Raw genomic sequence first — 13,236 nt, forward strand, 5'->3', positions numbered from 1 at the left:
AATGATCAGATACAGACTACAAAGCAACCATGCTTACTACATTCAAAGAAATAAAAGACAAGCTTGAAACTTTGTTAGGAAACTGGAAATACATCACAGCTCTTCTTGCAAACATTCAAAAGGTAAGTGAATAACTTATGAATAACAAATGGCAATACATTTGAAATTTTATATGAAACGGACAAAGACTTAGAAAAACATGACTTTCTACAACTGAATGAGGAAGAAATAGAAAATGTGAGTTTTCTAACTATTACAGAAATTGAATCAGTGATCAATAGCTTTCCTAGAAAAAGAATTCCAGGCTTAGATAGTTCACTAAGACTTGTATCAAACATTCAATGATGAAATAATTTTATTCTTCTTTAAGTTCTAAAGTTTAAAAAAAAAAAAAGTGTGTGTGTGTGTGTGTGTGTGTGTGTGTGTGTGTGTGTGTATGCATGCCTCCCAGCTTATTTTAAGGTTCACATCATTCTCGAACTTAACGAGCACAGTTCAAGAAAGGCAAATTATAGTGAAATGTCAATCAGCAAAAATCTTAAATAAAATATAAGGAACATGAATTTAACTATAGTAAAAGGATAATGCATCACGACCAGGTTGCATTCATACAAAGAATTCAGGGTTAGTTTTACAATAAAAAATTTGTAAGTGTAATTTGCCACATTCACGGAATAAAAATTAAAAAATCATGTTCACATTAATAGATAGAGAAAAAGGACTTGATAAAATGTAACAATTCATGATAAAAAGATAGTGGACCAAGAATGGAACTTAAACATTAAAATAGTGTCTACAAAAAGGCTACCAAACATTGTGTCGAATTAAGAAGTTAATGACTTTCCCTTTAAAATCAAGAACAAGACCAGGATGTCTGCTGTATTTACTTCTGTTCATCATTTTTATAGATTTCTAGCCAGTACAGAAAAGCAAGGAAAAGAGAAAAGATGTAAGCATTGAAAAGGGGAATTAAAATCGCTACTTATTTATGGTTGGGTAATTGGAAAATCTTAAAGAACTTAGGTAAGTAATTAGAATTAAGAGTATTTCTTTATATCAGCAACAACCAGTTAAATGTGAAAACTTATCAAAAATCTTGACAATGTATTAACTGCTACAGACAAAAATAGAACACTGTAAAAGATATGGGGGCCGTTGAAATTTTAAATAAGTTGCTTATTGTGGTATCAGAGCAGAATCTTGGAGAAGAGCAAGCTAGTCATGTGGATTTCTGAGGGAAAAGCATGAGAACCAGAGAAAATAAGAAATTCCTTAGGCCTAGAGGTGGGATTGTGCCTACCATGTAGGAGCAGCAGCAGGGAGGTCCGTGTAGTTGGAGTAGAGCCTTGAGGGACAGGGGGGAGGAGTAAGAGATGGGATTGGGAGATAGTGGGTCTGGGGCTTTGATGGCCAGCATGCAGATCAGGTAAGGCCTTTTGAGCCACAGTTAAGACTTTGATTTTCACTCAAAGATGGGAGCCACTGGGGGGAGTTTGAGCAAAATAGTGCAGTGATCTTGCTTTGATTGCTATGTTGAGAAGAGTTTATGAAATGGAGGCCAAAGAGAGAGCAAGGGTATTCTATAATCCACACCAAGAGACAGGGTGGATTATTCTAGGATTTTAGTGAAGATGGTAACCATTGTTTCTGGATGCATTTTAAAGGCATGTTTTATAGAATTTCAGGATAGATTAGTAATGGGTGTGAGCAAAAGACAGCATCAAAGAAGACTTAGAGGTTTTGGCTTCAATGATTAGAAGAATAGAATTACCATAATTTAAGATAGAAAAGACAGAAAGTGGAGTAGACCTGAAATGAAAGGTCAGAAGTTCAGTTGAGATGTCTAGACATCCAAATAGAGATAACAAATAAGCAGCTGGACAGAGGTTCTCTCAGCAGAGACATCTGGCTTCATAATATAAATTTGAGAGTGTTGTCATTGATTAATTAATGCCTAGAGAAGAGAACCAAAGATGTATTGTAGGAAATCATGTAAAGAGAATGCAGGAGTGGGAGAAGATATTTACAACATATATAACTGCGAAACGAAAAACAGATAACTCAGAAGGAAATTGACAAGAGGCTTGAACAGACTCTTCACATAAGCAGATTACCAAATGGTCAGTAAACAAAAAAGTATACAACTCCATTAGTAATCAGGAAAGGTGAGATATTACTAGAGGATTCTCATTCACTGCTGTCAGAGAATGGAAATGGTTACAACCATTTTGAAACAATCTGGCATTACCTAATGCAGACAAAATACTCATCGTCTATGACCCAGCAGTTCCACTCCAGGATTTATTTCATAATGTGTGCACATGTGCACCAGATGTGTAGAAGAATGTTCTTTGTGGTGTCGTTCGTCAATGTAAAGAAATCTAGAAATGACCCAAATACCTGTCACCCATAGAGTAGATAAATTGCGATATACTCATTCAGTGGGATACTATAAGGCAATAAAAGTACTGATCACAGTTAGACTCGCTAACACGGTTGAATGAAACCACAAATTCATTTAGCAGAAGAAGCTAGACGAAAAAGAATACAAAATCAAGCAATACTAATGTTGAGAAGTAAACACATAAGCAGCCAAAAATTTTTTAAAGAAAAAAGATGCAAGGAGGTGAATACCTTAAGAATCAGGAGCGTGATTACCTCTAGCAGATGTGGGGCTGTGATCAGGAAAAGGTGATAGGCGGGGCTTTGGAGGAGCTGGCAGTGTTATATGTGAGTGATAGTCACCTAAGAGTAATACATCTACTAATGGTCTCCTTTATACTTGCCTCCTTGTTTTGTTCATCCTGAGGCTAAATCTAGGGGTAAACAGTCTATAGGAAGTAAGGATATTATCACTCATCCAATCAGTATTTGCACTGGTAAGCCTTTTCTAGATGTTCTTGAGTTAGTCCTGGTCACTGCTTCTCATAATGCTTGCAGCCCTGTAAGGGTGCTCTAGGGTTGCAGCACATATCAGGAGTAAGGACAGTCTTGAAGCCTGAGACTTAGGTTCTAACCTTGAATCTACCTCTTACCAGCTGTGTGACTTTGGGCAGGTTACCTCACCTCCCTAAGCTGTGTTTCATCCTTCGTAAAATGCAGACGGTAGTACCTGCTGTAGAGTATGGTGATTGAGCGTATTGATGTATGTAAAGTGCTTTGTACATAATAACTAGTGCTTTGAAGCATTAGCTGCTTTTAGAAGTTATAATAGGAAGGATGTGAAAAACACCATACAATACAATTCCTTGTCACAGCTTAAAGGAGGGTTCCTATACCTTATGCTGAAGCACTGTGGAAGATGTCTTTTGAGCCATCCTCCAGTTTCAGTAATTTGGAGGGAGGGACTCAGGGACTCTAAGCAGAGGGCACAGTGTAAGCAGGGGGCAGAAAATGTGCAGCAGCGTGTGTTACGGTGGGTCAGTGTGACCAGCAGGGCTTGCAGTCTGTAAGCCCCTGGACCAGAGTGGAATCCAGAAGTGCTTGGCCAGCATGGTGAGTTTCATTTTAAAACAACTTATAAGTTTTGCCTTTAACCACAGTTGCCACCACTCCTAGTGCTTAGGCTCATCCATTCTTTGTTTTCTGGATGCTTGGACCCTGAAGGCATTTACATTTATAAACCTTACACTGTCTCTTGGGCTGAGTGTGGAAATAGGAGGAAAGCATGGGAAGCTTTCATAGGGACTAGGTCGTGGAGGGACTTGAGTCATGCCAATGAGACTTAGTCTGCAAGTCATAGGGAGCCACTGAAAGGTTATGAGCTGTGTGCTGAAGTAATAGGGTTGTCTGCCAGGATGACCTACACTAGATCCAGGGAGATCCGTCAGGAGACTTATACGGTAGCCCAGTGGAGAGGAATGAAAGACCTGAGCTAGACTGAGGCCATGATCACAGAAAGAAGGAGTTGTGTGTGGCAGCTGTTATAGAGGCTGACTTCATGCCGTTTGGTAACTGATGAGCTGTGAGGTGTTGACTGAGCATAATGGTACCAGTAACAGAAGTGGGAGGGAGCGGGAATGAATGTGGGCCTGCAAGGCGTTTAGTGGAGATGTATTGAGTTTGAAGTGGGAGGCTGACTTTCTGCTCAGTGGAACAGTTGAAAAGTTGGTTTTTGAGAGAGACTCAATGTTCTGAGAGATAGTTTTGAACTGTTTTTCAAAGCTCATGTTAATAACATGATAATTGTTGTTTATAATCCAGTATCTTAATGTAGCTATGTCCTATGGTGGCCTTTGTTTTGTTCAGTGCAGATAGCTCTAGGCTTTGGTAGGTGTCAGTAAAACAAGGATGTTGCTTGCAGGACTATGGTTATTACACAGAGAGAAATGTTAGTGTTAAAAGAGAAGTGGGGCATCTTGAGTTTATTTTCAAATTGCATTGAGAAAGCTGAGTCCTGAGGCTGGTGGTCGGAAGGTTTGCCTCGCTTGGCGTGGACTTGGATGGACAACAAGCCTAGACTTGCAAACATACTTCACCCAGCCTGGCATCTGGCAGACGGGGGGCATGCTGGCCTGGCTAACCAGCCAGCCTGCGTGTGCACCTGTGGTGGTGCTCTCAGGTGAGTGATTTTTTAATGCTTCTGCTGCTAGAGAGAATTTTGCCTGAAATAAAAATCATATAGTGGAGAGTTCTTGAAGCTCTTATATAAAAGGACTGTGTTACTGAAACAGCTCCAGAAAGCATTTGTAAATTGTTAAGACAATGATTATTGAATGATGTTTAAGTATAATCTGTTTTAGATCAAATTAATGCTATACTTGTATTTTTTAATGGGCTGGAAGTTTGCTTTGGGACTCCACACATAATCAGTGGATAACAATAAGAAAATGCTCAAGTTTTAGTATTTAGAATTTTACTGGTTTATAGTTGTATCTTTGCTTATGGCTTTTTCAGTTATGTTAATATATTTTTCATGCTGAATCCTAAGGAGCAATCCTTTATGTAATCCTAATTCCAATGACAATGTACAGTACTGCAGTGAATCATCCGTTATATAATGTGAATTCAGTTCCACAGGTTTGGTTTTTTTTTTTTTGGTTAATGTTAATAATATACTGCACAAATAAGAGTTTTAAGACTATTCCATGATCTTTGAGAGTCACTTTATAAAAAGTGTATTTACAGAAAATTCTGATTTTCAAAAAACTTTTAATCTATCTAAGTAAGCATTTTGCTTTAGACATATTTAAGGCAAACATGAGTTTTATTTCAAACACATTAATAGAATGTGCTGGACTATTTACTTTAGTATGAATTATTTTTGTTCTAGTTCAGGATCTCTGACCTTCTTAGAAGATTTAAAATTCTTCATAAAGCATTAATACTTTTGATTAGAAATTTAAAAGTATGCCTTGAATTTTATGCCCGTATTGAAGATGCCACTGAGAGGTGAAACTCGAGTTTATTTCTGATAGCTTTGAGTCATCCTAAACCAGGCTTCTTTTTAGGATTTTGTTTGTGGTGTCATGAGCTACAGCTTTAAAATAGTCGGATGGATTCAGGGTATTGGTTTAAGCCCTGTTAGGGCTAAATAGCTTGAATTTACATGGCATATTATTTAAAGCACAAACAATTTCTGAATTTTTCTCAGGCAAACTGTGGTTATTAGTTCCTCAAAATCCCTTCCTCTGTTCTCTCCCCTTCTTCTTGTTCATCTTAACTCTCGTCTCATGATATTTTTGGGCGGGGGAGCAGTTTCTCTGTTTCTCTCTGTGTTTCTCTTTTTATTGCTGGATTCTTTGTTCCAGGGAAGAAGCATATTTTCTGTTTCTAGTGCCCTGCATCTAAATTGCATGTCACTTGGGAGGTGGCAGATTCAACTCTGTCTTTTGGGGATGATGAAAACTGTGAATCTTTGGCGAGCAGAGTTAGATCTCAGGATGACTTGATATTTTTTCCAAATGAGTTAGTATAACTCAGGGACCTTACTTGAGTTCTGGTAATGACAACTTTACTGTCACATTTTCCTTGGGGTGTAGCTCTTGAGAAGGAAAAAAACCCTTCAAATAGAGAGCTTTTATAGATTTTATTAATTAGATATTGACAGTATTAGACCATCTGTCTAAATATGAATATTTTCCTGTAAGCCAACGAGGACCTTCCCTTCTCTCAGATTAACGTTCTGTGACAAATGCTGCTTGGTAGGGAAGAGGTTTTTCAATGTCAGATTGCATCCTTTATTGTTTTTAATTTACCTCAGGGCAGAAGCATAATGCTAAAAAGTAGGAGAGGGGAGTTTTTCAAATAAAAATGGCAGCAATTAAAAACATTGGAAGAAAGTACAGCTACTATGAAGAAAATTTATGCAAACAGTTTAAAGGTTGTAAGACTAAAGTTCATTTTTCTAAAACCAACAGATATCATTTAAGCTTAGTACTGTTATTAGGGCAGAGATGATACCTTAAGTATACCGTTCACCTACCATTAGCACAGTATCCACAAATAGAAGACATAGCAAATGTTTATAGACTAAAACTAGTAGATGAAGATGTACACGTTTTGCTGTTTTTCCTCATAAGTCATTTTGGGTCTTTCATGTATGACATGTCAAGAACTCTTCTTGTTCTCTGTCCATTCTTCTTAGTTCTTTTAATTACTGCTTGATCTTGCAGAACCTGAGTTTTAAAGAGCTAGCTAAAAATAGACTTGTCACTGTAAGCACTTCTTCACATCTGCTTTTTTCTGTGTCCCTGCAAGGTTGACCAGCTTTTTTTGGAGTTGCACATCAAAGACAGTTGGAAGAAAAAATCAGCAACTGTTTAGTCAACATTTCTAGTGTCAGAAGACATTCTCAGATTTTAAACTTTTTAAAAAAGACCAAATATATGTTCTCAGAGCAGGAGAAATCATGTCAAATACAAAGAAATCGTGTCAAATACAAATACAGGGAGCCATTTTGAGATTGATCAGGCCCTGATGAGCTTTCTCTGTTGTCCATTGCACCATGCACAGAGTTTACAGAGAAACATAGCATCCCTTGGGTGAGCCTACGTGGCTCATTTTCTGTGTTTAATCATTTGACTTTCCAGACTCCAAGGGTTGCACTAGGCAGTAGTGGGTGGAGGAGTCTGAAGTTGACTCCTCTTAGGTTTGCCTAGGATCCGGTGGGAGAATACAGATCGGGTTTCAGAGCAGGTTGTGGATCCCAAGCTCTGCTGCTTTCCAGCTGAATAGACTTGATCTGGTAACCTGTTTTGTTACACATGAAATGGGGGTGATCATGCCTGCCTAATGCATGTGAAGAACCTAATAAACATTGTCTGCCTGAAGATATGGTTTTGAAGGTAAAACTAGGAATCAGTGTCAATTTAAATCAAATAAAATGGGGTCCTTTGTTGTTTTTTAATAGCTTTTATGTAATCTCTCCTTGGTTCTGAAAATATTAGGCCCTGTGGATATTGTTTCTTCCAGTCTCTACTCTGGATCTGCAGTTGAGATGTTGGAAACAATGCATAGTTATTAATGAAAACCCTACCTGTGTGTCTACTGGATTTATTTTATTCCCTTTTGGTTTTGAAGGTTGGAGTAAATTTTTTTTTAATTTTCTCTTGCAGTGGCACCATAATCTTATCTTTAAATTCCATAAATAAGAAGCTTTCTGTCTAGATTTTTAGGAAAGATATAGAAGTTGTGATGTATGATCTCATTATAGAAAGATAATGAATTGTCCGGATTTTTGCCAATATATGCTTAATAGTACATTGGAAAATAGCATTCAGAATAATATACTAAGTATGTTTTGTGATTGTAGCATCTCTTCCATCTCTACGTGCATTATATAATTCTGAGTAAACTGTATTTAATAAAAACCATAAATTTTAAAAAAATTTATTAATGTTTATGTCTATGGTATAAAATTTTAAAAAGTACCAAAGAGAGAGAGAGAGAGAGTGAGTGTGTGTTGAAATTAAGTTTCCTTTCTTACCTCGTTCCCTAGCCCTCCGATTCCTGTCTACAGAGACAACCACTTAAGTTTTTTAAAATTGAAATCTGCGTTTGCGTGGTTTCGTACTCTCATATATTTGGCCTATCATTTCTCAACCTTTTGGCTAAGATCAAGTGCCTGTATTTGCACTATAATTTTGGGTTATTAGGGAACCACTTAGGAACAGGTTACTAGGTATACATTTGAATATATGAGAACTGAGTAATGTAACTTTTGTGATGATGTCTCTTAACTCAGTGTAACCAGCTTTTGGTGCCATTGTTTCAGTGGCTTTTGAGTGTCTTGTTTTTTCATTTTCTAGTTGCAGCATGAGAAAGCCGAATTGGAGCAGCATCTCGAGCAGGAGCAGGAATTCCAGGTCAACAAACTAATGAAGAAAATTAAAAAACTGGAGAATGATACCATTTCTAAGCAGCTTACGTTAGAGCAGGTAAGAATCTGTAGCTCTCTCTATACTTTTCCTCATACAACTGTTCTTTCGAGATTTAAGATGCCCTGAGGAATGTAAGTGAAAAATATTTTTCAGCTTTTTCTTCCCACAGTGGAGACTTCATTTCTGAAGTAAGCATTGACGGATCTGCAAAGCACCTGCTCACTTTCTAACACACTTTCTCTTTTTTTAACCGCAATTAATAAACTTTCAGGAGATGTGTTGTACTGATTTATAGGCAGGAAATGTTAGGTTCCTTTTGCAAAGGGGGAAGAACGTGTTTTTAACCACAGGGTAGTTTCTGTGAAAGTTACTGAGACAGTGTTACTGTGGAACTAAAACTTCTCTTCCAAGTGTTCTTCAGAACAAACAATAGAATTTTTCTTTTTTGAATTATTAGTGACCTTATGTGAATGCTTTCTTTTCCCAACTAGAATTATTAATACAGTTATGGAGTCAGAGACTTGGTCGCACACCCAGTTCAGCCACTAACTAGTTGTATGACCTTGAATTAACTTAACTTCTTTGGGCCCAGTTTTCCATTTGTGAACAGAGAGGGACAAACTAAAACCGGATATGGTAAGTTCTACAGAAGGTAGAAAGTAACAGTTCACAATCCCTTTGCCCTTGGCAGACTTTGGAATTTGATCACAGTCCTTACCTTGGGAGTCCAGATTGGTCCTTATACTCTAGCACACAGAACTCTGTGAGCTGCCATTATTAGTCCATCCAGGTTGATATGTCAGAAGTGCTTGTCAATCCCTGGCATAAATCCTCCCTAGTGCTTTTCCCCTACTCAAGTGTCCTGAAATTTTGTTTTCCCTAAGCTAAATTATAAAAGGCTGACCATAGTGTGCCGCTGTTTCCATGTAAAATTTAGTGTACCGATTAACATCTTTCCAGCTCTTGGTAATTTGGATCTTGATTGCCGTTTTGATGATTTGGCTAAGCCTTTCATGCAGAGTTGTCCGATTTTTCCCAACTTTAGGATCTTTTTGTGTATCTGCTGACTGGTTCTTAAATCACCCTCAAAACTGCTCTAGCACCATCATTGTACCTGAGAATGAAATAGCGATGGGAATGTGAGGTTTGAGAAGAAAAGAAGTTAGGGTTTGTTTTAAATGAATCTAGCTGACTTTTTTTTTTATGTTATTCTTATGTCTTACCTACATGTCAAAGGGAGGAATGTTGCTGGGTTTTCCAAGACTATGTAATGACCCTAAAAAAATTTTTCCATCTCTTCCATGTAAAAGTAAAAAAAAAAAAAAATTTATTTCCAAGGATTGGCTATTTTATACATACCCAGAGTAATCTGTCCTTACTGTTTATCTTCAGAATTCATATGCAGTATCTAAATTGGGAACACTCCTCCCTCACAGTTTAGAAACATTTTGTTCCAAAGTTCACCTGTTTAATTCTCAGAATGGGCAGTAGCCCGTTCTGTTCAAGTTAAAGCTTTGAAGATTCTTGTTTAAGTCCCTGACACATGAAGTACTTGTTATTGGTGCTTGGTAATCGAGAATTAACCAAGTGAAATTCTCACAGTAATAGGTATTGTGAAACCGTCACTTGGTCATGGCCTTCACAGTGATGGTGGTCGGTTTAAACAGCTTTGCTCTTGTTTTTGTTCACAAGCTTCTAAGGAGATTTTGGGACACAGGCTGTGACTCCCAGGGTTCAGCTGTGGCCACAAGGTGGAGGTAGTGGCCCGGTGTCAGGGAAGGGCAGCCCCTGAGAAGATGGCTTGCTGTACCCTCTTAAGACTCTTTGGGGACTTTAGTAACCGAACCCCTTTAAAATGAGGCCCAAGGCATACAGTCTTCCCAAGTTAATGAGTTAGTGCATTTTTAGGTTTATTTCAGACCTCAACAGTAAAGAAATGGATTTCCACAATGGAATACGTGCTTTGCTAAGCCTTATTGCTAGAAATAAACCTCAGATTCGGGACATCAAGTCCCTATTTTAATTAAGACGGAGAAATTTAACATTACCATAATACTCTCCCCCCTTTGTTTTGAATATGTCCAGGATGATTAAATGTTGGGATTTTTACTCCATATTTTGTTAAGCTATAAATAATTTTAATCAGCGTTTAGAGGAAATGTTTACTTTTTTGCTCCAGTAGAAAGAAATCTCTTCTCTGTTTCCATGGATGTGATCTTACCCTCTCTTACAGTCATCGCTTGGGATTACGTATGTCATAGTCTGTATTATATAAAGTATCCTACACTGTAGATTATTATCAGAAGAGCAAAGGCATATATTACACTAGGCTTTATAATAATTTATGTATTATATAAGCATTTGTTCTTCTATGTGACCAATTAAAATTATAAGCTATTCGAAGGCAATTATCTGATGTGTCTCTTGCCCTACCATGGCTTTGTTGGAAGAGTTTAAGTGTGGATTTGGACAGGTGAGTGGAGAGCAGTCATTTGTATTTCAGAAGGCAGTACAGTGTAGTGTTTAGGGTCTGGGCACTGTACTTGAAAGGAACCAGATATGAACCTGTTTCCTCAGCTCGATATCTTAGTTCACTTTTTTTCCCCCAATGGCAGCTTTGTTGAGATATAATTTCTATACCATACCAATCATCTATTTAAAGTGTACAATTGAATGATTTTTAGTATAGTCAGAGTTGTGTTATCATAACCACAATCAATTTTAGGACATTTTTATCACCTCAAAAAGAAACCCGGTACCCTTCAACTGTCACTCAATTCCCTATCCCACATAATCAAGAACCACTCTACTTTCTGTCTCTGTATCCGTGCCCATTTTGGATACTTTATATGAATGGAATAATATAATATGTGGTCTTTTGTGACTGGCTTCTTTCACTTAGCATGATGCTTTTATCCATGTTGTAGCATATATCTACTTCACTCCTTTTCCTGGCCAAATAATGTTCCACTGTATGGATATACCACAGTTTTATTTATCCATTCATCGTTTGATAGATAGACTTTTGGGTTGTTTTAACCATTTGGTTATTAAGAATAATTCTATGAATGTTCATATACAATTTTTTATGTGGACATCTGTTTTTATTTTGAGGGTGGGAGCGGCGTATGTATACCTAGGAGTAGAATTGCTGGGTTACGTGGTAACTCTGTGTTTACCTTTTGCAGGGATTGCCAGACTTTTCCAGAGTGGCTGCATCATATTGATTATAGCCATCCTGGTGAATGTGAAGTGGTATCTCATTGTGGTTTTATAGTTCCCTGATGGCTGTTGATGTTGAGCATCATTTCAGGTGCTTTTTGGCCATTTGTATATCTTTGGAAAAATTTTTATTCAAGGTCTATTTATTATGGAATTGTAAGGCTTCCTTATATAGTTGAGATACAAGTCCTATATCAGATATATCACTGGCAAATATTTCTTCCTATTCTGTGTGTGTTCTTTTAACTTTCTTGATAAAGTCCTTTGAAGTGTAGAAGTTTTTAATTCTGGTGAAGTCCAATTTATCTGGTTTTTTTCTTTCCTTTTGTTCCTTGTGCTTTTGGTATTATATCTTAGAATCCATTGCCAAATCTAAGGTATGTTTTCTTCTAAGTTTTATACTTTTGGCCCTTACATTTAGGTCTTCAATTCCTTTTGAGTTAATTTTTGTATATGGTGTGAGATAAGGGTCCAGATTCATTCTTTCGCTTGTGGCTCTCTAGTTGTCCCAGTCAGTTCATTTTCGAGCCTTAGTTTCCTCTTCTATAAAATGGCAACAATAGCAGACTTATGTTAGGTACGGTGAAGGAAAGAGAGTATAAGGTGATTCATATAATGCCTGCTACATAAGCACTCAGCGTGCGATAGGTACTGCTGTTAATTTAAAAATAATCCATATTTTGAACCTAATGGGTTGAGCCTGAAGAGGGATATTGGGAGGCCTTCTGCCAGGGATTTGTGTTGGCCCTAACATATTTGTTTTGAAGGTACAGCTTGGGTTGTAATGGTTTTTAAGTAGGCACCTGTCTATTATCTGTAAAGCAGAACGTAACCTGATTTGAAACTCAGTCTTGACCTTTTTTTCAGAGTACATCCCAGTTAATTCACATGCCAGAAGGTCCTCATCGTAAGTTTATTTCTCCAAAAGTCAGACCTTCAGCTCGGACACCCTAATTAGTCAGGTAGCACTTATTCTCTTCGGCCCCAAATCTTCAAATAGGGAATGTTAACAGCTTGATCATCAAGGGTTTGGGGCTGTAAATGGTTCTGTTCTCTTGGTGTTTTGCATATAGAAATCCCTTAGGTTATTGGAGCTGGAAGGCCATGCTATAGGGAAGTCTACTTTTGTCCCCAAACACTAGTGGAGACATGAGACAATGGGAAAATCATGAGGAAATCCAGAGGCAAGAGTACCAGATCTCTTCCTAGGATTTGGGACAACAGCTTCCTGCTCCCACATTTCCTCTCCCTCCTTGTTGCAGGTGGGCGGGGGGATGGGCGTGGTGTGATTGGATGCAACTCGCTGCTCAGTGATAGACCAGTATGGCTTGTAAGTGGCCTCACCTGCTCACACTGCTTTTTTGGAAGTGGAAACCCAGGGAGAAAAGAAGAGGCCTTCCTCAAGCTGTGAAGCAAGTGAGTTCTTAATCCTTTATGTTACCCTTTTGGCATCTGTTTAGCATTCTGAATCCTTAACAATTTATAAGCATGTGTAAAACGTGTTCAGAATAATGTCAAATTGTGAAATCTTTGCAGCACTAACAGTATTAGTCTAATAAACTGGATTTGTCCAGTCAACATGACTTTAGTGCTGTTAGAGGCCCTTTTTAACAAACAGTGGTGGCCAGTGTCTGTAAACCCTATTTCAAGATTTTCATTCAAACATATGTTTACTGTTAGTCTTTTATTGGTA

General features: G+C 37.7%; 1 protein-coding gene across 1 annotated transcript in view; it reads left to right on the forward strand.

The window, feature by feature from the left end:
- Positions 1-13,236, forward strand: part of CCDC6 (coiled-coil domain containing 6) — a 97,619-nt gene that overhangs the window by 53,956 nt on the left and 30,427 nt on the right. The window contains exon 4 of the mRNA XM_025049324.1: positions 8,250-8,378. Within this exon, the coding sequence (XP_024905092.1) occupies positions 8,250-8,378 (129 nt within the window). The remainder of the gene's footprint in view (positions 1-8,249; positions 8,379-13,236) is intronic.

This window comes from Pteropus alecto, unplaced genomic scaffold, assembly GCF_000325575.1.
Source record: "Pteropus alecto unplaced genomic scaffold, ASM32557v1 scaffold155, whole genome shotgun sequence".
Classification (NCBI taxonomy): Eukaryota; Metazoa; Chordata; class Mammalia; order Chiroptera; family Pteropodidae; genus Pteropus; species Pteropus alecto.